This window comes from Vanellus vanellus, assembly GCF_965231255.1.
Source record: "Vanellus vanellus genome assembly, chromosome: 3".
Taxonomy (NCBI): Eukaryota; Metazoa; Chordata; class Aves; order Charadriiformes; family Charadriidae; genus Vanellus; species Vanellus vanellus.
The window spans coordinates 99,085,197-99,110,110 of NC_138907.1; the positions used below are offsets into that span (position 1 = coordinate 99,085,197).

A 24,914-nucleotide genomic window follows, 5' to 3' on the forward strand; every position below is an offset into this window, starting at 1 on the left:
GTCCAATCAGCACAAATTTGACTTGACCTAATATAAGGAAGGTGAAATAACTGCCTGAAATAAATCTGTTACTGACACAAAATACAACAGAAATAGAAAAACTAAATCTATGGTATTAGTCACTATGCTATAATAAATCTTTCTTAGGAAGAAATCAACAAAAACAAGCTCAGCAACCTTGTCAACCCTAGTTTTTCATACAGCATACTTAGAAAACTTTTGTCACAGCTTATTTACTGGTAACAGGCTGAATGAGGCAATACTAAAATGATGTAAAAAGGAGATTATGCTGTTCACAAGATTAATGTCGCTGTGACAAAATGAGTAGTAGTTCTTTGCAGTCAGTTACTAATTTTAAGAGGCAACATATTTCTAGGTTTGTAAAATGGTTGTTTTAGAATATGATGATTGGAGCATATTGTATCAAAGTTAATTTATCACAGATGAAAGATAAATTCTGCGGAAAAATGTCTTCTAAGGAGACTGAGGCATTTATTTACAATGTGATTCTGTACATATGTGTATTCAGAAAATGTATTTATCATAGAAAGTATTTCAAAAGCCAGGGAAATAAATATATAGCTAGTAGAAATCATTACAGATTATTTGATGTCATATCATATTTTTTCAAGATGTGTCTTTGGTATGTTCCTGTAATAGATAAAATACCTGATTTTTTCACCTAGTACTCACCCCAGTCTGTTTTTGCTTTAATTATGAGATGCTATTACATTATTTTTCCATATACCAGAACCAGTTTCCCTCAGAACCAATTCGTTTTTCTCATGCATTTATTTTTCTTTTCTGGGTAGTATGTCTTTGATTTGTTCTTACACAAAATTCTGTGTTTCTTCCTTTTCCTCTTTTTCATAGTAGACACTTACCATAAATTAATATCCTGAATTTTTAATCTCCTGAAACAGCACTTAAATCTCTTTATTGTCTCCTAGAAAAAGATCTGAAGAGATCTATAAATTATCATCTTCCTCAGACTTCAGCCCTAACAATCAAATAATTTTTCATTTCCTATATAGAAGTTTATATATCATAGAGTCATAGAATGGTTTAGGTTGGAAAGGACCTTGAGGATCATCGAGTTCCAACCCCCCTGCCATAGGCAGGGACACCTCTCACTAGACCAGGCTGCCCACGGCCATGTCCAGCCTGACCTTAAACACCTCCAGGGATGGGGCCTCAACAACCTCTCTGGGCAACTTGTTCCAGTGCCTCACCACCCTCACAGTTAAAAACTTCTTCCTAATGTTCAATCTGAACCTGCCCTCTTCCAGTTTAAAGCCATTCCCCCTCGTTCTGTCACTACATGCCCTAGTAAAAAGTTCCTCCCCATCTCTCCTGTAGGCCCCCTTTAGGTACTGGAAGGCCGCAATAAGATCTCCCTGTAGCCTTCTCTTCTCCAGGCTGAACAGCCCCAACTCTTTCAGCCTCTCCTCATAGGAGAGGTGCTCCAGCCCTCGGATCATCCTCGTGGCTCTCCTCTGGACACGCTCCAGCAGGTCCATGTCCTTCTTATGTTGGGGACTCCAGAACTGGATGCAGTACTCCAGGTGGGCTCTCACGAGAATGGAGTAGAGGGGCAGAATCACCTCCTTTGACCTGCTGGCCACAGTTCTTCTGATGCAGCCCAGGATACGGTTGGCCTTCTGGGCTGCGATCGCACACTGCTGGCTCATGTTGAGCTTCTTGTCAGTCAGCACACCCAGGTCCTTCTCCTCAGGGCTGTTCTCCAGCCATTCCGCACCGAGCCTGTATTTGTGCTTGGGATTGCCCTGACCCAGGTGTAGGACCTTGCACTTGGCCTTGTTGAACTGCATGATGTTGGCTTGGACCCACTTCTGCAGCCTGTCCAGGTCCCTCTGGATGGCATCCCTCCCCTCCAGCATGTCCACCTCGCCAAACAGCTTGGTATCATCGGCAAACTTGCTGAGGGTGCACTCGACCCCACTGTCCATGTCGCCGACAAAGATGTTGAACAGACCAGGTCCCATTACCAACCCCTGAGGAACGCCACTCGTCAGTGGTCTCCTCTTGGACATCGAGCCGTTGATCGCAACTCTTTGAGTGCGATCGTCCAGCAAGTTCTTCATACACCGAGTGGTCCATTTGTCGAATCCATGTCTCTTCAATTTAGAGACAAGGATATCATGTGGGACAGTGTCAAACACTTTGCACAAGTCCAAGTAGATGACATCAGATGGTCTTCCCTTGTCCACTGCCACTGTAACCCCTTCATAGAAGACCACCAGATTTGTCAGGCATGACTTGCCCTTGGTGAAGCCATGCCAGCTGTCACCAGTCACCTCCTTGTTTTCTACGTGCCTCAGCAGAGTTTCCAGGAGGAACTGCTCCATGATCTTGCCGGGCACAGAGGTGAGACTGACTGGCCTGTAGTTCCCTGGGTCTTCTTTATTTCCCTTTTTGAAAATAGGCGTTATGTTTCCCCCTTTCCAGTCAGCAGGAACCTCGGCAGACCGCCACTACTTCTCAAATATTGGTGTTTTTATCAGGGTAGGTTAACGGTTGGACTTGATGATCTTAAAGGTCCCTTCCAACTCCACTAATTCTATGATTCTATGATTCTGTGATGGCTGGTGGCTTAGCGACCTCATCTGCTAGCTCCCTCAGGACCTGCGGATGTATCTCATCAGGTCCCATGGACTTGTGCACCTTCAGATTCCTCAGGTGGTCTTGTACTTGATCTTCTGCTACAGTGGGCGGTTCTCCATTTTCCCAATCCTCGTCTTTGCATTCTGTGTCAAGGACAGTGTGGCTGCAGTCCTTTGCCAGTGAAGACTGAGGCAAAAAAGTCATTGAGTACCTCAGCTCTGTCTCTGTCCCGGGTAACCAGTTCTTGCGTTTCCTTACGGAGAGGGCCCACATTTTCCCTAGTCTTTCTTTTCTCGCTGACATACTTAAAGAAGGATTTTTTTGTTTGTCTCAATATCCCTGGCCAGATTTAGTTCTATCTGGGCTTTAGCTTGTCTAACCTGATCCCTGGCTGCTTGAACTATTCCTCTGTATACCTCCCAGGCTACCCACCTCTGTTTCCACTCCCGATAGGGGAGTGGAAATAGGAATATATGTTTTTTTAATATATTTTTAAAAATATATATAGGTTCTAATATGTCTTCTTCTAAGTCTAATAAGAAGAAAAGAAAATAGTATACATATTGTCTTTTCAAAAATCAAAGTATTTTTACTCCCAGAAATGTAACACAATCAGCAAAACATCCAAATACAAAATGTCATGAAAATGTCAAGCTTGCTTGCCAAAATGGGAGTATCTTGAGATTGTGACAGAAATTTATTGTAAAAAAACAAAAACAAAAACATGGTATTTACTGTCTAAAAACTTAAAATTTTGCAACTTTAGTGCATGCAGTATAAAGAAACCAACCAAAAAAGTGTCTTAAGGTAATGAAACTGAATGCCTGAACAATTTTAAGATAAATTAATCATTAAGTACCTTCCATAGACTACAGAAATTGGTATGAGCGCATCAGTCGTCAGTGAAATGCAAAAATGTATAGAAAAACTTCAGAGTTATTAGCAGCAGGATAAAAGCTTAAAGACAGCATAGCTAAGGATGCTTGTGCATCTCAGAGTTCACACATAGAATCATAGAATAGTTTGGGTTGGGAGGGACCTTTAAAGGTCATTTAATCCAATCCCCCTGCAATGAGTAGAGACATCTTCAACTAGATCAGGTTGCTCAGAGCTCCGTCCAACCTGACCTGGAATGTTTCCAGGGATGGGGCATCTCCCACCTCTCTGGGCAACCTGTTCCACTGTTTTACCATGCGCATTGTAGAAAATGTCTTCCTTATATTTAATGTAAATCTACCCTCCTTTACTTTAAAACCATTACCCCTTGTTCTGTTGCAGCAGGCCCTGCTAAAAGGTTTGTTTCCATCTTTCCTGTAGGCCCCCTTTAAGTACTGAAAGGCCAAAATAAAGTCTCCCCGGAGCCTTCCCTTCTCCAGGCTGAACAACCCCAACTTGCTCAGCCTGTCTTCGTAGGAGAGCTGTTCCAGCCCTGTGATCATTTTTGTGGCCCTCCTATGGACCCACTTCAACTGGTCCATGTTGTTCCTCTGCTGAGGGCTCCAGAGCTGGATGCAGTACTCCAGGTGAAGTCTCACCAGAGTGGTGTAGAGGGGCAGAATCACCTCCCTTTGACCTGCTGGCCACGCTTCTTCTGATGCAGCCCAGGGTACGGTTGGCCTTCTGGTCTGTGAGTGCATTGTCAGCTCATGTGCAGCTCTTCATCCACTGATACCTCCAAGTCCTCAGCAGAGCTGCTCTCAATACCTTCATCCCCCAGCCTGTATTGATAGAGGGAGGTGCTTCGACCAAAGTGCAGACCCCTGCACTTGGCCTTGTTGGACGTCATGAGATTCACACAGTCCTACTTCTTGAGCTTTCCATGTTCTTCTGGATTGGATCCCTTCCCTCAGGCATGTCAACTGAACCAGCCAGCTTAGTGCTGTCTGCAAACTTGTTGGGCATCCACTCGCTCCCACTGTCTGCGTCATTGGTGCAGGTATTAGACAGTACTGGTCCCAGAACAGACCCCTTTGGGACACCACTTGTCACCGATTTCCGTCTGGACATTGAGCCATTGACCACTACCCTCTGGAAGACACCGTCTAACTGATTCCTCATCCACCCAACAGTCCACCCATCAAATCCATATCTGTGCAATTTAGAGAGAAGGATGTTGTGGGGAACTGTGTCAAAGGCCTTACAGAAGTCCAGATAGAGGACATCCATAGCTCTGACATAAGTCAGAGGTGGTTGTTGTGTGGTCCATTCTTCATGTTCGTAGTATCTGCTTTCAGCCCTTACCTGTTGAAAGGAAAAAGCTCAAGTTTCGTGACTAGGAGAATTTAAAAAAAAAAAAAAAATTAAATTCTAAGGCCCACTGCCATTTTAGCCTTCTTCCTTTCCTGTGCCAAAAAACTTACAGGATCAAGCCTAGTGTCTGATTTTTCATCTTGTTAGGTACACTACAGCTAGTAAAAACTCTGTTGGATGTTGGGGGGGGGGGCGTTGTTTCTGAGCGAAGAAATGCGAAAACATAATCATTTTTTTAACAGAAGGCTGAGAAAAATTCTCAGTGATCAGAAGAGGGAGACATTCTAGGTTGGATCTGAAGTTGGTGAGAAAAATTCTTGACGGCAGGGAAGAGTAATTTCTTATTTGGATTTACAGTGGAAAAGATTAAAGTCTTGATGGAAGGTGTGACAATCTCTAGATTAGGATGTCGGTGTGGAAATGATCTCCAAGAAAGGCTGAGGCATCCTCAGTTAATGAAGTAGGTTGAACATAAAAAGGACATTGGAAAAGGCTGCTGAATTTTCTTTATGAATGTGTGAGACAGACTGATCCTTCCCATGAATGGATGATTTGAAGGAGTAGGAGAATAGCCATCTCCTTTTCATCTTAGTGTAATTGTTATTACTCTTTTCTTCTCACTTCTATGGCATTTCCTTGCCTTCTGCAGCACTCCGAAACACAGGGAAGCCCCCACGTTACGATCAATATCAGTAATCCCCCAGATGTGGTATGTGTGAGGCACTTTTGCATTTTCTTTGGCAGATGGACTTACTATTTCTGTCATGGTAATGATAGATATTATGGCAATCTGTAAAGCAGATCTCCAAGAGGTGTCTTCAGCCCAGTAACACACCTGGCAATGTCAGAAGTATGAAACAATTTACAGGCAGTAATTTAAGTGCTAGTTCTGTGGTATTATAGTCTGTCTGTCCCACCAACTTTGCAGAATGTTTTGTTTTATTGTAATATTTATAATACAGCAAGATTATTTTTATTAAACATTTTTGTACTTTGAACAAGGATTGAAAAAGAAGGCAGGTTTCAAATTAAATGACAGTCACACTGGAAGAGAATGTCAGACTGTCTAGGTTACAGTCGTGAAAGATTGCCAGCCTTTTTGTGTCTACAATGTGACAAATTACAAATTTAGTACATTTTGCTTTTGGAAATTACTGAATATTTTTTTAAAAAAAACTATCAAAAATGTTTGAGTTAGTGCACCTTGGCAAGAACATCTGAACTAGGTCCTACTATTAAGAAATTTATTTTCTTTGTTAGAACTAATACTTCAAAATTACATTATTTTTATTTAGTTCTTTTTTATGTAATTATTTTTCCTGTTACATGTATTCATGTTCATCTGTAAGCCTGTTGTACTAGTAATTACTGTAACAATTATAGTCTGTATTCACAGCAAATCTCTCAAATTCCTTTTAGGGTGGGAATGACAAAATGGGCTTTTACTTTCTACATGTGTCTGAAACTTTAACACTGGGAGGATTAAAAGTCCATTTTGCCTGTTAATATTGCTAAAGCTTTCCTAGTAAGGGCAGAATATGGGAATTTCACTACAAGGCATTTCTTTTCTTTCCATCAGATTCAGTCTTTCTTTTCAGAGTCTAATCTTAATTACATCTCATGATACCTGTTTTTTGAAGAAACTAAGCACAAAGTTGCATTTCTCTAGCTTCCCATGTTATTCCCTGCCTGAACATTACTTCATGAGTTTTGGTTCCAGTATTTTAGATACACTTGGAGATTAAAGGCAAGACATGTTGTGACATTAAGCATTCTCTTAAGCAAAGATCGCCTTGAAAGGTGCTGTACGGTATTTCACAGTATTTGGACAGAAATGAAGGAAGACTACGTGATACGTTCTCACTGAACTCTAAGGAGTAGGAGGATTGAGGCTGAGAGGAAAAATTTTATTTAAGGAAGTGATATTTATGGACTCATGCTGGTATTCCAAAAACTCCTATACACACCACAAAAAAAAGAAATTGCAGTTTTAGAAAATGTGGATCAAGCTGCATTACGTGGATAATTTTTACAGCTGATACTAGGAATAGGCTTAATTTCACCTAATTTTAGTCCTCTAAAAGATAGGCAGCTAGTCAAAATCACCCATTTAATTTCCTTCTGCAGTCATTGCCACCACTAGGACATTCAAGGTAAGACATACTACAGATCACCCTTTGAAGATACTTCTCTGTTTATCTATTTTAAAGTGAGTTTAGACACCTATCTTAAACTAGCTTCTTAATTTTACAGTAGTTAAGATTAAGTGGGATGTATTACACTTTGACTTCCCTAACACAATTTTATTTGAATTCTGCTCTCTTCAGTGCCACATAGAAGCTGAGGAATAGGCAGATACATTCTGTCCACTATCATTTCCACAAAATTTCATATTTGTAGAAAAATAATTTTACAAGGTTTTAATCTTGCATAAGCATATCCTGTCTAGAATACTAAAAGTAGTTATTTTCTGCAATTTATGTAGTTATTCTGAGGGTTTATTTTTTCATTAATTCATTGTGAATATTTTACTGGATTGTCCAAGAGAAGGTGTACAGGACTTTACAAAAGACATGAGACCATGCAAGAACGAACCATTTCTTTGTATTAGCAATATGTATAACTACTAATTTGGCACTTTGATTGGAATTTTACTAAATTCAGTACTCTCTTTTTCCAAATTAACCAAGCAAATGTTTGGGCACTTCAGTGGAAATAACCTATTAATTTTGTTTTTGTTTTTAAGGGGTGTTGTAGATTTGATTGCAATTCTGTGTCATTTTACTGATATACTCTCTTTTATTGTGACTATTAAATATATTAAGTCATACCTAGTTTAAGTCTTCAAGTTACAGAAAAGGAAAATTTCTTTATATAATGTACATGTTGAATATTTCTCCACAATTTGGTAATTCTGAGTACTTTTTTATTGCAAAAGAAATACTGCTATGATTCCTGTTTTTAAAACTCTCTGAGGTTATAAGAGTTTTTTCTGTGAGTAGAAGGAACATATAAAGTATGTTTTTCCCAATATGTCTTGTGTTTTGAAATGTATTTTTTTAAATTATTTATTGACACATTAAATTTATGCACTGAGTCTTCTTTTCCCACAATCAAGTAATGAATTTTTACTGCATTGCCATTGCATTCATCGAGCTATTCGGGCAAAAATTTATTCAATGGCATTGAAATAGTGGATCAATGTAACATAAATAAGAGTAGGTCAGGAATGTAAATCAGAATCTATTTAATTACAAGATGTTACTCATCTAAAGGAACTATAATTTTTCCTTTCTCAATAGATTATGCAGTAAAGGAAGCACATGTGAATATGGAATAATTATCAATGGTTACTTTAACCCTTAATCTGTTTTTCAGAATCAATATATCAATACATGTCAACCTCTTCCAATGAAAGGCTGCAGCCACTGAGGTATCACAGCCAACCTTCTAATGTGTTGATTATAAGCAAATCAAATTTCATTAGGTGATTTTGGAATCTGCTACTGGTATATTGCTGAGCTAATATTTAAATATCTTACTAGCAATATACTGTTCTTTACAATGTAACTTTATTTCAGGTTTATTTCCTTTAGTGGATGTATTACACTTACGCAGAGGATAGAAAGAGCAGCAGTAAAGGTAGCGGTAGGAATGAATGGCATTGGGTTATTTACAAAGCAAACTATTTTAAATAATATAAAAAACCTGAATAGAGCTATTCTAGTGTTTGCTTTCTCCAAGATCAGAAATATCTGCCTTAAAAATTAATAAAACACTAAAATTATTTTTTAATTATTGCTTTCACATATATCCCATTATCAAAAGCAAATTACTAAATTTGAACTGAGAACATTTAACTCTTAAAGTACAGATTTGCGCCTCCTAAGCAAGATTAACTAGGAAAGTGAGTTTTAAAAAGTAAGTTGTATTGTTTTGGTAAGAGTGCATAGTATAAAAAGCAACAGCAGTCTGTGTACATTAATACTACGCATTTCATTAATGTATAGCTTAGCGTAGTGCGAATCCTATTGTGGCAAGATGTGGTCAAATACAGAATCGCACAACAGCGCCTCTCAGCTCATTTTCCTGGGGGTCCCTGCCAAGTCCAACCTTCTGTCGTGCACATTCCGCTAGAGCGGGACACCAGTGGTCTAGGGCTGCTGGGCTGGAGGCCACAGACTTCAAAACAGAAGCCAGGATGCTGTATTACTCTCTTTGAACCAATTAGGAGGCTGAGAATATATTGTGAAAAAAGCAATTTCCTCAAATGTATACAATATTTTTACATACCTAACAGTCGTTTTCATTTGAATATTGCACTATTGATCTTTTCTAGGTAAAAACATTCCTCATAATCTTAAAGCAACTCTGTTTATAGCATATTAATAGATTTATTGCAATGCCTGATTTTGATCTTTGGCTGTATATTCACACATCAACTAGACTAGACAAAGGTTGGAGTATCTCTGCTGCTTCCTTGCTATGAATTCCTTGCTTTAAAAAGCTGCCAGTAGTTGGGTGCATAGGATTACAGGAACTTTTCATTTACTCTTCACATTTGTGTATAAAATAGCTGGTTTTGAGTTGACACTGAGATACTTAAGTAAATACCTCATTACGGAAAGCCAAAAAATGCCTTTCATTTTTGTTGTGAAATGGAGAGCCAGAGGAACTGATGTAACTTCTGGCTTCTGGACACTGTCTCTGCTCCAGAGGAGGACCTTTTGTCTTAAGCATTCCTTTTCTCTCCTCTACACCTCCCTTGGCCCACACACCTGAAAAATCGGGGAATGTTCTTGCATTAGCCCTAGTGAACTGGTTTTGGCTGGGATAGAGCTAAATTTCTTCATAGTAGCTATTATGGGGCTGTGTTTTGGATTTGTGATGAAAGCAGCGTTGATAAGACAGTGGTGTTTCAGTTATTGCTGAGCAGTGCTGGCACAGTGTCAAGGCCTTTTCTGCTTCTCACACAGCCCCACCAGTGAGTAGGCTGGGGGTGCACAAGAATTTGAGAGGGGACACAGCTGGGACAGCTGACTCCAACTGACCAAAGGGATATCCCAAATCATATGCCATTGTGCTCAGCAATAAAAGCTATGGGGAAGAAGGACTGGGGAACCTTCGGTGTTACGGTGTTTGTCTTCCCAAGTAACTCTTAACGGGATGAAGCCCAGCTTTCCTGTAGATAGCTGAACAATGGGAAGCAGTGAATTAAATCCTTATTTTGCTTTGCTTGTGTTCACAGCTTTAGTTTTACCTATTAAACTGTCTTTATCTTGACTCATGAGTTTTCTCACTTTTGCATTTCTCTCCCCCATCCCAGTCTGGGGGAGTGAGCAAGTGGCTGTGTGGGGCTTAGCTGTCTACCAGGCAGCGGGCAGTAGCTGCCTACAGACACGTGGTACATGTTGGTTGTCAATTAGTATTTCAGTAAGTACTTTGAGATGTTAGATAGAAGATGTGTGGCACTAATTTGCAGGGCAATTACAAACAGAAAAGTACACCACCAGATCTCTCATAATGAGTGTCTTCAAAAAGATTTCAAAGAATTTTACATCTTTCATCATTTACGAAAAGCCCCTGCTTTTCTCAAAATTTCATTTTGAGAAACTAAGTATCACAGTTAGATCACCACCAAGACCTGTATCATTTTAATTCTGTGTTCTTCTTACAGGAAACTTGTGCTATTCATCTTTCTAATAACTGTGTAAAGAAATTCCTCTTGAAATTTCAATTTCTTCATTAAACTATTTTGCTTGCAAGTTAATCCCCAAAGCCTTCTTGCCTTGCCACAATTACGGATGTTATTGTTGTAGTATATTGCAGTATAACTGTTCTTTTGTGAATTTGCACCTATAGGTAGGTCCAGTGGGATATTCTTTATTGATGAATGTAAAGAACTATATAAACAATGTATGTAAATAAAAACAGTTTATCTGGAATTATTAATAAATAAACTGTTAGTTGGTTTGAGATTAGAATTTAAAGCTTAGTTGTATCTTCTGTTTTTTACACAGGTGATAGATGTGAAGTAAATATAGATGAATGTATGTCTACTCCTTGTCTCAACAATGGAAGTTGCATTGATGACATCAGTTCCTATAAGTGTCACTGTAGGAGAGGTTTTATTGGAACAAACTGCGAGATAAATGTTAATGAATGCTTGCCAGATCCTTGTCTTCATGGAAGGTGGCTATTTTTATTTAACTATTACTATCTCCAAGATAATGTACCTAACTAGCGATATTTAAGATTTAATGATATGGGAAGTTTGATAAATATGCTTTTAATTATGTTCTTCCATAACGTAAGAGTACAAGCACACTTAAAGATGACAGATGTTGCCTGCTTAAGCTAATGTAATATACTATTACATTATCTCAGTTTCTCTTTCATTTTTGTTCATTAGCATAAACCAGTTTTCAGTACATGTGCATTAATGAGAGTTTAATATACTTAAAAGTGAATCTTTAGCTGTTTCATGCCAACAGGTTGAAATGGGAAGATGTCTTTTAATATGAGAATATGTATCTTTATAAAACCCCTCAGGACCTATAATATACACATTTGAAACCCATTATTAAAACTAATTAAAAGTGGTATGTTACATGAGACCACTATTTAGAAATGTATGGAATAATACTACTAGTGCTGAGTCTAGAATTACATAGCTTCATCTGAATAACACTATTTTGTATTTCAGATGTATAGATCTCATTGATGGATATCAGTGCTCTTGTGAATCAGGATGGACCAGCTCAAGATGTGAGATAAATATTAATGTAAGTCTTCAAATTTTATTTTAATTATAGGGGAAAGGGTAATATGCCACTTGAAACTCATTTTTATTTAAATAACTTCTGAATGTGTCGGTTTATTGAAAATGTATGACAGAAATTCAGTTGTTTCAAATCCATTCTGAAAAGCTCGTTATTTGTTACTTACATGAAACTGTATTAAAAAAGACCATTGAGAAAATGTCTAAAGAACTTTAAAGGTGAAGTGTGAATGATAAATGTGAAAAGCCACAGCAAGATAAGCCAACATTACCTGAAAATCATTTATTAATTCAGCATGGATGACATAACTACCTAATTTGCATTGTGAGCCCCATTTGCTGTAGCTTAACTGTATATTTGAATAGTAAACCTCAAAATGCAATGTTCTACACTGAAAGTAGGCTTGACTTTTATTTAAAATCAAGGTAATTGTAGAATGCTATGATATAAAATTGTGGTGTACAAAATACACTGCCCAGTTCCTCCTCTTAAGTTCAAGAATATTTTTGCGTTACCACGGGGAATGGGTGTGGATAAGAAGGCATCTGCATACGCGAGTCTGTGCCACAAAGATTCCTGTGGTCAGCAAACCAATTTGTAGAAGGTAAGTACATCTGGCATAACAATGAACAGCCCTCACAATGTTGGCCACGCTTTGGGGAAAGTTTTGAATTGGTTTAGACTTTTTCAGGTTTTGTACCAGACAGAATTTAATCAGATCTTGGGTTATGATCTTTTTAAATTTGGTCTCATGAGAAAGTCTGGCATGAGATCTGCCCCTTTGAACTATCTGGCTTCTGATATTGTGCTTCTGAATTGTCAAAAATACATTCCAAAATGTTATTCAAACTTCTTTCTAACTTATGTATGCTTGTAGGGACCTTTCATGGGTTTTTATATATATAGCTAAAAGCACTATATAACTAAAAATACCTTATATTATATAAAGAAAGTATGGCCTATAACTTTTCTGTTGAAAATGCATGACAGTCTCCCACAAGGAGTAAATCTAGCTGGAATATTATCTTCTAACTTCTTTTACAGAAAGAAAAAGTCAGAAAATAAGTAATTTAGCCCAACACAGTGCACATGATGATATGATACTGCAAATCTGTAAGATTATCGGCTGTTGCCAATGCTAATACAGAATACCTTTGGGTAATATTTTCTCTAGCAACATCCATGATTTACACTTTCCTCCATTTTAAGAGAATGAGAGATTAAATGACCTGTAGACAACTGCATAAATTCATATTCAAAAGATAACCACATTTCATACTGAGGTGTTTCAAAATGCATAGATTAGAAATTCACAGAAAGAAACAATATACGTATACATCTGACAGATAAGTCTGTGAGAACGATGGCTCCATTTTTTGATATTCATTCTATTTGCATGCAACGTGATTCGCAACGTGATTAGACTATGCTGCAGGTGTCATATTTTTAAGGCTTTAACACTGCGTTTGTCCTGTTCAGACATATATCATGCCTCTGCAAGTCTTACAATGATCAACAAGGCTTTCTTACTGTGTAGGGGTGTGCACATCTGGATAATCATGGTAGGCTCATGCTTTATAATTGTTTTGCTCTACATTAATATCAGCTTGTTCCTTTGTTTTAAAAAAAATAATCAGGAATTAATCTTCAATATTTTCTTCACTTGATACATTTCTTTGTATTAAGGTTTATACACCTTCATTGGGTGTAAGTGCCAACGTTGTGTCTAAAAGGGGTGCAGGGTGGCCTCTGTGAGAGCAGGCCAGGTGCTGTGCATGCTGGATACAGCTGGATCTAGCTCCAACGGACCCACCACAGGACACAGCTGAGCCCCTCACCCAAGATGGTGGCACCTTCAAGGAAACATATTTAAGAAAGGGTAAGAAACCCTGCTCAACAGAGAGAGGAAAAAAAGTGTGAGAAAGAACCCATCAGACACTAAGATCAGTGAAGAAGGAGGTGGAGGAGGTGCTCCAGGCACTGGAGCAGCAATTGCCTTGGAGAGGACCGTGCCAGAGCAGATGTCTGCAGTGCAGCCCATGGAGAGGACCACACCAGAGCAGATATCTGCAACTGAAGGCCATGGAGGACACTGTGGCACAGCATGTGGATATGCCCTGAAAGACTGTAGCTCATGGAGTGCCCACACAGGAGCAGGCTCCAGGCAGGACCTGTGGCCCATGGAGAGGAGCCCATGCAGGACCGGTCTTACTCTGAAGGACTGCAGTCCATGGAGAGGACCCACACTGGAGCAGGGGAGAGTAGGAGGAGGAAGAAGCAGCAGAGAGGAGCTGTTACGAACTGACTGCAACCCCCATTCCCCAGCACCCTGCACTGCCCACAGTGAAAGGAGGAGGTAGAAGGGTTGGGAGTGGAGAAATGAAGTTGATTTGGAGAAGAAGGGGAGGAGGAGGTGGTTTTAGGTTTTGTCTGTGTTTCTAACTGTCTAAAAATGTATTTCTAATTGGCAATAACTTAAATTGATTTTCCCCAAGTTGAATCTGTTTTGCCTGTAATGGTAACTGGTAAATGATCTCTTTCTCCTTATCAACTGATAAGATTCGTCACCTTATTTTCTTCCCTTGTCTGGTTGAGGAGGGAGAGTGAGAGAGTGACTGGGTGGGCATTGAACAGCCAATGTCAGCAACTAAGCTGATTCAAATAACCAATTTAAAAGTAAAATAAATTTATGTGTATATTTATATTGCCCTAGACATACTTGGATTTCCCTTCTTCATCTTGGATTTTTTCATCCTCTACATGTGTTGCAATACAGTTTGGAAGAAAATACACGTCAAAACTTTCTTAGCGTGTCTAATACCTTTAGAAAAGAATAAGCACTTTTTCTTTATAGAGATAGCCTGTAACTTTTGCATATGTAATATGGATTGTGGATGTTGGAACTTCCACAGAAACTACTATAGTTTCCGTTGCTTTTTCACTTATGGATTTAATTTAAGAAAGACTAAGAGAAAAAATGTATGCACTATATGGATTAGGTACAATACACATGATTTCCTCTGACATTTGCATGTTTTTGAAATTGTAAGATGAATGTTTATAACTGAAAATTAATCTTTTCTCTCTGATATAGCTAAACATAACTTACTAATCTTCTTTTGACCATATTAGCAATAGACATTATTTCTTACTTATTGACTTTTCTTTTGCTGTGGCTGATGAAAAGTCATTGGCAGTTGTGCTTATTCCATGCCCAGCTAAAGGCTGTCTCATGCTGTCAAAAGGGAGTAAAAAGTGTTTGAGTCTTTGCACAGGAGGATATTCAGTTTGTTGGTGCTCTGCTTGTATCTAATAGAAAGCTATGATCAGACTGCATCCTAGAATTATTTATTTTGTTTGGTTTTACTGATCTTTCCTCTCTGTTTTCATAAAAGACATAAATAAGGGGGAAATCAGGAAAACCAACTAATTCTCTACACAAAGGCACCACAGCTGATGTACATGTGGAGTCAGAGAACAATATTCTGCTATTTTAAGCAGGTAAGCAATTATTCACCAGGACTTGCCAGATTGCACAAAAGTCATGAGACTTGACAGCCATAAAATTATCTCTGATTTGGTGGGGAAGAACAAGGGGTTGGAACTCGATGATCTTCAAGGTCCTTTCCAACCTAAACCATTCTATGATTCTATGATTCATCTTGCCTAACTTGAGGTGTCCTTGTGAAAACTAGTTGTCTATGAACTTATTATAGTAAATGAAAATGTGGTGAATGTTCATTGACATCTGCAGAGCTATTCAGGTGATCTTGAAGTGGACATCTGCATTTCATTAGTGAGTCTAGACTTCAGTAACTGTGATGACTGGGTCTTAAGAGATCATAAGAAGTAAGCCAGAGAGTAGAATCCCCTCCTCAGAATCCTGTCTGTATACGTGTAGCATATATGTGTGTGGCAAGTATTGGTGAACGTACAAAGAGCCTCAATGAGCTGGATGTTCTTGCTTGTGTACGTGTAGGACTTCTTTGCCCTCTTGAGTATTTTTACCTATTGCTAACTAGTTTAAAGAGGGTTGAGTAAGGTAAGTAGTTTCTTCAAAGAAGCTAAACTAATGTAAACTTCCAAAAAATAATGTGGCTTATGCTCAAGATGCAGATAGGTAAATCTAAGAGTGGGAGGAGAGGGAGATACCCACTTTATTCTGCAAAGCACATGTGTCATTACCACCCGTGGGGTTATTTCACTGTGTGTGATACTACAGGGACCTCATGGCCCTGAGGTAATAAGTTTATTTTAAGTAAGAGTGACTGAATTGCAGATTCTATTAAATGGAGAAGTAATAGAAAAATAGACAATAGAACTTGCAGAAGTAAAGAAATGAATGTTTGCACAGGAAGGGTGTAGTGACCCTACTGGCTCAAGGGGCAAGTTCAGTTAGTGGTCGTCACCCTCTCAGAAGGAGTTTAACTATGTTATCCACCTAGTGGAAAGCCATGTCATCTGCACTCACAGAATGGATGTGGCAACCCACAAAAACATACAGCTGTCCAGGTCTTGGGCGGCAGGGACTGCCAGCGTGTTTTGCTGGTGACAGATGGTAGTAGTGAGAACAGCTATGTGAGGTGTGACAAGGTGGATGAGGAAGTAAAAAGGTTAAGGAGCTTCAGGGAGACTGAGAAAGACTGGTGCAACTGTGCTCTGCCCTCCCTGAGACAGAAACAGGAACAGTCACCAGAAAAAAAACAACATCAAGGGGATCCTGTATCCTCCCCCTGAAAGGCTGAAGGCAGTATCTTAAGAGAGGAGTGAATCAAGGCAAGTCCACACTCAGAGCAGCAGGCAAACCCCCTATTTTCCCACCCCACCTTTCCGTGTGCCTCTGTACAGCAAGTACAAGGCTCTGGATGTGAAAGACCAGTCAATAGATGATGTGGATGATGGTCCATCCACACCAGATGTGCTGCCAAGGTCAGAAATGCCTACCCCCTGTATCACGACCACCTCCACGAGGAAGAAAAGATGAGTTATAGTTGTAGGCAACTCCGTTTTGAGGGGAGCAGAGGGTCCAATATGCCGGACAGACCCTCCTCTTAGGGAAGTCTGCTGCCTCCCTGGGGCCTGAGTTAAGGTCATCACTATGAAACCTTCTAGTCTGGTATAGCCCTTGGGCTATTACCCGTTGCTGCTCTTCTACATGGGTGGCGATGAGGCTGCAACGTGTAGTCCAAGGGGGATCAAAAGAGACTTCAGGGCTTTGGGATGATTGGTGATTTTCTCCTCTCTCGTTCCATTTGTGGGCAGTGACACTGGAAGACATTAAGGCAACAAAGATGATTGCGGGATTGGAGCATCTCCCTTATGAGGAAAGGCTGAAAGAGCTGGGGCTCTTTAGCCTGGAGGAGAGAAGGCTGAGGGGAGACGTTATTATTGCTTACAAGTATCTAAAAGGTGGGCTGAAGGAGGATGGAGCCAGGCTCTTTTCATTGGTTCCCAGAGACAGGATGAGGGGCAATGGGCACAAGTTGGAACATAGGAAGTTCCATTCAGATACAAGAAAAAACTTCTCTATGGTTAGGGTGACAGAGCGCTGGCACAGGCTGCCCAGGGAGGTTGTGGAGTCCCCTTCCCTGGAGATTTTCAAGACCCGCCTGGATGCAGTCCTGAGTAATGTGCTCTGGCAATCCTGCTTTAGCAGGGGAGTTGGACTAGGCGATCTCTAGAGGTCCCTTGGAACTCTGAAAATTCCGTGAAGAAACGGATGGGCCCAGTCTATTAATATGTGGCTCCGTGACTGGTGTCAACAACACAGGTTTGGGTTTTTTGATAATGAGATGGCCTACATGACACCAGGCTTGCTAGCATCAGATGGGATTCACCTTTCTGAAAGGTGCAAGAGGGTCTTTGTTTGCAGGCTAGAGGGGCTCATTGACAGAGCTTTAAACTAGGCTTGAAGGGGGTGGAGGATGATACCAGGCTTGCCTGTGGTAAACTGTGGGATGAAACGCCAAATTTAGAGCAACAGGGTGCCAGCGAGGGCCCTCAGCTTGTTGCTCTGAGACATGCTGGCTACACTGCAGCACAATTGAATCCTTACAGAGGTGAACCAGGGGCTCCTGAGGTAAAAGGAGCCAAAATAGAAACCCTGGTGGCATACCTCAAAGGAATTAAGGGATATTCCTCTAAGAAGGTGACACGGCTGACAGCCCAGCTGAAGTGCCTCTACACCAATGCACGCAGCATGGGCAACAAACAGGTGGAGCTGGAAATAAGTCACTGTGCTGCTAGAAAGCTATGACATAGTTGCCATTAATGAAACTTGGTGGGATGAATTCCATGACTGGAGTGCAGCTGTTGATGGCTACAGGCTGTTCAGAAGGGACAGGTGAGGAAGGAGGGACAAAGGTGTTGACCTCTGCATCAAGAAATAGATAGAGTGTGAAGAGATGTCTTTGAAGAATAGCCATGAGCAGGTTGAAAGCTTATGGGTAAGAAATAGAGACCGAGGAAACAAAGGGAACCTTGTGGTTGGTGTCTACTACAGGCTGCATGATCAGGGGGAGCCTATTGATGAAGCCTTCTTACTCCGTCTACAAAAGGCATCATGCTCGCATCCTCTCAGCCTGCTGGGGGACTTCAACCACCCCGACATGTGCTGTAAAAGTAGCAGAGTGAGCTGTAGGCAACCCAGGAGACTCTTGGAGTGCATGGAGGGTAACTTCTTAAGCCAAGTAGTAGACAGCCCCACCAGAGGGGATGCAATACTGAACCTGTTAGTCACCAACACAAGTGAGCTAATCAGTGACATCAAGATTGGAGGCAGCCTGAGCTGCAGTGATCAGGCACTGGTGGATTTTGCAGTCCTGAGGGATATGGGTCAGGAGAAAAAAATGTCAGGACCCTGAATTTTAGGAAAGCAAAATTCCAGCTCTTCAAGGAGTTAGTCTATAGGACCCCCTGGGAAACTGCCCTCAGGGACAAGGGAGCAGAACAGAGCTGCCAGATCTTTAAGGAGGCTTTCCATAGAGTGCAAGAGCTCTTGATCCCCAGGTGTAAGAAATCAGGAAAGGAGGGCAAGAGACCAGCATGGCTGAGTTGAGACCTGCTGTTCAAACTAAAGGTCAAGAAAGAAATGCACAGGCAGTGAAAGCAGGGACAGGTATCCTGGGAACAGTATAGGGACACTGCCCAATTGTGTAGGAACGGGGTCAGGAAGGCCAAGGCGCAGCTGGAACTGAGCTTGTCAAGGGATGCAAAGAATAATAAGAAGGGCTTCTACAGGTATGTCAGCCAGAAAAGGAAGGTCAAAGAAAGTGCAGAGAAGCTACAGAGGGCAAGCAAAATAAGGAATTGTATAGTTGCCTTGTAAGGAGAGATTTAAATGTCTGAAGCTATTCCGTTTGAAGGGGAGAAAGCTAAGGGGAATGTATTTAAGGTTTAGAAAACTATGACAGTGGTAGGTAAACTTAAATGGAAAATTTCTTTACCAGATTCTCTAGTAAAAGCATTGGCGGGACATGATGAAAATAGTCAGAGAAACATTTGGAAGAAGTAAAAGTACTTTCTTTCACAGGAGGCAGAGAACCTCCAGAACTTTTTGCCCCAGAAGACTGGGGAGGCAGGTGTTTTCTTATTAGGTTCAGAAAAATTAGGCAAGTCATGGACAACAGGTCCATAAATGAATGATAAATCAGCCAGTCAGGGAAGTACTGTTTATCATGTCTGATTCAATGGTTCCGCTTGCTGGGAGGATACATTCGACAGACTGTAGAAAGTGGCAAAGTTCACATGATTTTCCTGAAGTGGCTTTCTCCCGCCACTGTTATTGACAGAATACTGGGCCAGATGGAGCACTGGTTTGATCCAGTATTTTCTTGCTCTGTCTAAAAAATAGGTTTGTTTTTATTTTCTCTTTTCCTTGTGTCCATAATCCACAATTTCAAAGACAATATTTTGGTCATTTTGAACTCATTTTGAACTGAATAATATTTGATAAAACCAACAGTCTGAAATAGGGGAATAAGTTTTCCCAGTTCATTCCACAAAATGTTATATGTGTATTTAATCCACCAAATGAAATTGCTTTAACACATGAATTAGTTTCTAAAGCATTTCTTTACAGCATTGATTTCCTTTCTACCTACTTTTTTTTTTATTCTAATCCAAGCTCTTAACCACATGGCTCTTGTTTATCAAAAAAACTCTGCTTTTCACCTGAGAATAATTTTGGCCTCAGTCTATCATAAAATGACAGGAAACATGACTCATGAAGCATCTTTCTTTTCTGATGCAGTATCTAGCTTTTAATTCCTTTCTTATCTCTTTTGAATTCCATCAAATTCAGGTTTTAAAGTTCTGTCTCATTCTACCTTTTACAAGTCATTGACTTGCACCTGGAACCCAGTTTTCTCACAAATACTAGGATGCTTGCTTCCACTCCCTGAATCGATGTTTAAGAACGCTACCTTTTTCTGTTTCAAGTCTTTCCTTACAGTTAATCATGTCATAATTGTCTACAAAGAAATCAAACAGCACATGGTACTTGGGGCTTTGTGTCATAAGTATTCACAGGAAATTAGACTGTATAATGCACCACATACGTACAAGTATGTCAAAATAGACCTTTTTCCCCACATCGTGGATTTGCAGGAGTTATTTATGTTCACACTGGCCCACTCTATAATCACCTTTTTTGATACAAAGCAAAACTTCACTTAAATGAAAATATCTGTATCATCACAATTTTTTTTTTTTTTGCCTTGAATCTCTTTTTCAGAAATAGATTTTGAAGTGTTGTTAGAAATAATTTTTTATTAGGAAAAAAAATCCTAACTTCTAAAATGCACTTCTAGATTTTGTTTTAGGAAATAGGGTTGAACTGACAAATTTGTAATAATAGTGGATTTTCACTATTTTTATTAAATTGCTAAAATGCATCCCTTTGTAATTATTTCAAGCTATGGATTGTGACTGTGGAAATGATATAGTGCAATATATAGAAAGCTGAAATTTCTTAGAGAAATCTATCTTCTAGGGACATATGTCAGTATGGACCCACAGATTTGGATAAGGGAGCAATGTGCCTTGAGCAAAGTGCTGTGCCTTTCGAGGTCAGTTGCGAAAGTCCAGATTTCAGAACATTTCCCTGGCAGCAGAACCAGTGGACTGTGCCATGCCAGGTGGGCTCTCTTAAGAGACAGTCATCCCCTTCCTATTACAAACAAGATTTACTACACCATGACATTCATAGAACAAGAAATAATAAATTATTATTGTGCTCTAGTAAACATAGTGGATCTTGGTTTTCATTGTTTGAACTAAGGATTCTTAAGATTTCTTAGAAATCATAATATTCTTTCACTTTTTTGCCTTGACTTTTAAATTGTCTTGCTATGCTAAGAAAATAAATGAGGACTTACATGTACTGTAAAAATAAACCCAGAAAATCATCATTCTGTTCTCACGTCAGAAGTCTGTATATTCCTTTCATTTACAGCCCTATGGAAACCAATACTTGTATTTAACTCATGTTTGCCTAAAACATGTGTTTTAGAGAGACATCAATTTTTTATTTAAAAACATAAGGAGGTGGAATCACAGAATCACAGAATTTTCAGAGTTGGAAGGGACCTCTAGAGATCATCTAGTCCAACTCCCCTGCTAAAGCAGGATTGCCAGAGCACATTACTCAGGACTGCATCCAGGCGCGTCTTGAAAATCTCCAGGGAAGGGGACTCCACAACCTCCCTGGGCAGCCTGTGCCAGTGCTCTGTCACCCTCACCGTAAAGAAGTTTTTCCGTGTATTTGAACGGAACTTCCTGTGTACTAACTTGTGCCCGTTACCCCTCGTCCTGTTACTTGGAACCATTGAAAAGATCAACTACTTTTGACAGTTTTACAGTGGCTGACTCTCAGTAGTAAAGTTGAACTTTAGCTGGATATATCTGGAATTGGGAATTCAGGTAATTGTTTTTGTACTGACTTTCTCTGGGAGTTAAAACACTCTTTAATATATAATACTTCATGTGAAAATAACTGTGCACTGCCTCTCTGTCAATTTTCTTGGTGATAAACTAAACCTAGGAACGCTCTTAGAGCCATCAAGAGTTCTGGAACTTCTTACAGCAAAGAACTTGCACCAATTATTGCTTTTACTAGCTAGAAACAGACATGTACTCCATGAATATGTCTGTAATCATTTTTAACTCATATATATTACTTGGTTTTGGCAATATCATGGGAAAATGAGATCTATGATGTAATAATGTTTTTGAAAAAAAAATCTATCCTAAAAATTCTGTTAAGTGTTATTTTCCTTAGACTTAGCTTACTGTAAAGCATTTTATCTAGAATCTAAATCATAGGCTCATAGAATAGTTCAGGTTGGAAGGGACCTTGAAGATCATTGAGTTCCAACCCCCCTGCCATAGGCAGGGGCACCTCCCACTAGACCAGGTTGCCCAAGGCCACATCCAGCCTGGCCTTGAACACCTCCAGGGATAGGGCCTCAACAACGTCTCTGGGCAACCTGGTCCAGTGCCTTACCACCCTCAAAGTGAAAACCTTCTTCCTAATGTTCAATCTAAACCTGCCCTCTTCCAGTTTAAAGCCATTCCTCCTTGTCCTGTCACTACATGCCCTAGTAAAAAGTCCTTCCCCAGCTCTCCTGTAGGCCCCCTTTAGGGACTGGAAGGCCGCAATAAGATCTCCCTGTAGCCTTCTCTTCTCCAGGCTGAACAGCCCTAACTCTTTCAGCCTCTCCTCATAGGAGAGGTGCTCCAGCCCTCGGATCATCCTCATGGCCCTCCTCTGGACAAGCTCCAGCAGGTCCATGTTGTTCTTATGTTGGGGACTCCAGAGTTGGATGCAGTACTCCAGGTGGCGTCTCAAGAAAGTGGAGTAGAGGGGCAGAATCACCTCCTTTGACCTGCTGGCCACACTTCTTCTGATGCTATGTTCTCAGTTTTCTGACATCCTTACAATAAACAGATTCTAGAACTTGGCATAATGTTTCAGTTTCCCCTAGCCATAAAAGGAGGAATAATCACTTGTCTAAGTGTAAGTCACAGTTTCCCTCTCCGAAGACTTAAGGTTAGCATTAGCAATTTTTTTCCATAGCATTGCAGTGGGAGTTCATGTTGATAGCTTGTCCATTATAGCTTTCAAATCTTTTCCAAGGTCATTGCCTGTTAACAATACGTAAACTCAAAGGATGCCCTGTTAGATCAAAATGGGAAAAACATATGCTTCACTGAAAAAAACAGACTCAGAAAAAAAGCTCAGCCTACTGAAAGTGAGCCCTCCTGCTTACTCTAAGGAGATCAGAGATAAGAAAACTCAAAGATATCTGGATAAGAATAAAGTGTGTCAGATTGTCAGAGTGAAGAGTTGATAAAAACTCTATACAAATAACCACAATTGTATAATTTCTATTTTGTTAAATCATTTCACATATTTATAATGGAGGTTGTTGAAACTGTTTAAAAAGATGAGCTGGGAAGGGGAGTATTGGTGTGCTGTAAAGTGTGAGTAGTGGGCGTCATTTACAGATGTGGTGATTTGTGAGGAATGAGCAGAGCACCCCAGTTGAAGTTAATAAGGGGCACATCTTTTTTTTTGTAACACTGGAAGGAACAAACCCCTTTAGAGCAGCAGGAACCTGACGAGGCCTGAGGACCATCTCTTCTGGCCTTCTGGTTTCCTTGGAGCTGGATGGCTGCAGCCCTGATTTGACTGAAGCTGCCTGTGAAGGGAACAAACTAGAAAAAAAGAAAGGGAAAGGATAGTGGGCAGTGATGGCGACAGAGAAAGCTGGGCAATACAACTCAGTTTGGACAGGTTACTTGTTCTGATATGACAGAACATAAAGTTTTACAGCCTATGAATGAACAGGCGTGGTGAGTTAACTTTGGTGGACTGCCAGATGCCCACCCAGCTGCTCTTGCATTCCCCCTCCTCATCAGAACAGGGGGAGGAAATAAGAAGAAAAGATTGTGGGTCAAGATAAGGACAGGGAGGTTGCTCATGGTCACCTGTTACCCGTCACAGGCAAACCAGACTCAACTTGGGGAAGATTAATTTAATTTACTGTCAGTGAAAAATGAAAACACTTTCCTCCCAACCTGCCAGAAAACATGCTCCTGTGCAGGCTCCTCTCCACAGGCTGCAGCTCCTACCAGGACCCTGGTCCAGCAAGGGCTCTCCATGTACTGCAGCTTCCTTTGGCGCACATCCTCCTGCTGCAGCATGGTGTTCATATGTATGGCAGTGTGGATATCTCCTCCACTATGGTCTCCACGGGCTGGAGAGGGCCAACCCACTTCAAAGTGGTCTTCTGCAGGGGCTTCAGGGGAATCTCTGGTGGGGATTGCCTGGAGCACCACCTCCCCCTCCTTCTCTGACCTTTGTTTCTACAGGACTGCTTTTCACTTTTTCCTCACTCTTCTCTCTGGTGCTTTGCTGTACAGTGTTTTTTTACTCTTTCTCAAATGTGCTTCCCCAGATATGCTTCACTCCCAGCTCCTGTATCTCCTCCCCCGGCATGTCACAGGGGGATGGAGAATGCAGGCCCAGCCATGCCCTGCGGTGGGTCGGTCGGAGCCGGCTGGAACCGGCTGTGTCTGGCACGGGGCAGCCCCGGCCTCTCCTCACAGAGGCCGCCATGCAGGCCCACCCTCTAAACAAAATACTGCCATGTAAAGCTCTTTTAACAGGATTGGACCAGAGACATACCTGAATTATCTCAGTTTCTTTTCTTAAAGGAAGCAATCTGCGATACACTGGAATGGTGTGTTACTGCTTGGGCAAGAGTACGATAGGCCTGTGAAGCCAGGCTAATTGTGAATTTGGAGAAGCTCACACACAGAACTTGTACACTGATGCAGCAGCAGGAAAGCTTACGTCTCCTCTTCACACCCTGAGCGAGCCAAAGAGGCCCCAGTCAAAGGATGAGATTTTCTGTGTTTTCAGAGGAGACTAAAAGTGAAAGTATTGCTTTCTATAAGAAAGCAATACTATAAGAATAGTATTCGCTGTTTCTAGAGAGTCCTGAGAAAATCAAACAGAAAAGTCAAAGAAACAAAAGCTGTACTCACCGTTACTGCCCCTCCGTCTCTCAGTGTTATGACTGCTGGTGGCATCTGGAGATCTCAGCACTTTCTCTGCTTTCTAAATGGAATATTTTTGCTGAGAACTCCAACAAGGAACTGAAAGTAATTTTGTGACATTTGGGGTGAATTTCACTTTGGTATTTTGTTCTTTATGTGGTGGTTTTTTTTTTTTTTTTTTTTTTTAATCAT

The 24,914-nt window shown here is 40.5% G+C and overlaps 1 protein-coding gene across 1 annotated transcript in view; it reads left to right on the plus strand.

Annotated features, from left to right (window-relative positions):
- EYS (eyes shut homolog) overlaps window positions 1-24,914 on the plus strand; it is a gene marked incomplete at both ends in the record, with an annotated part of 840,074 nt that overhangs the window by 325,080 nt on the left and 490,080 nt on the right. The window contains 2 exons of the mRNA XM_082480747.1: window positions 10,896-11,067; window positions 11,582-11,660. Of these exons, the coding sequence (XP_082336873.1) occupies window positions 10,896-11,067; window positions 11,582-11,660 (251 nt within the window). The remainder of the gene's footprint in view (window positions 1-10,895; window positions 11,068-11,581; window positions 11,661-24,914) is intronic.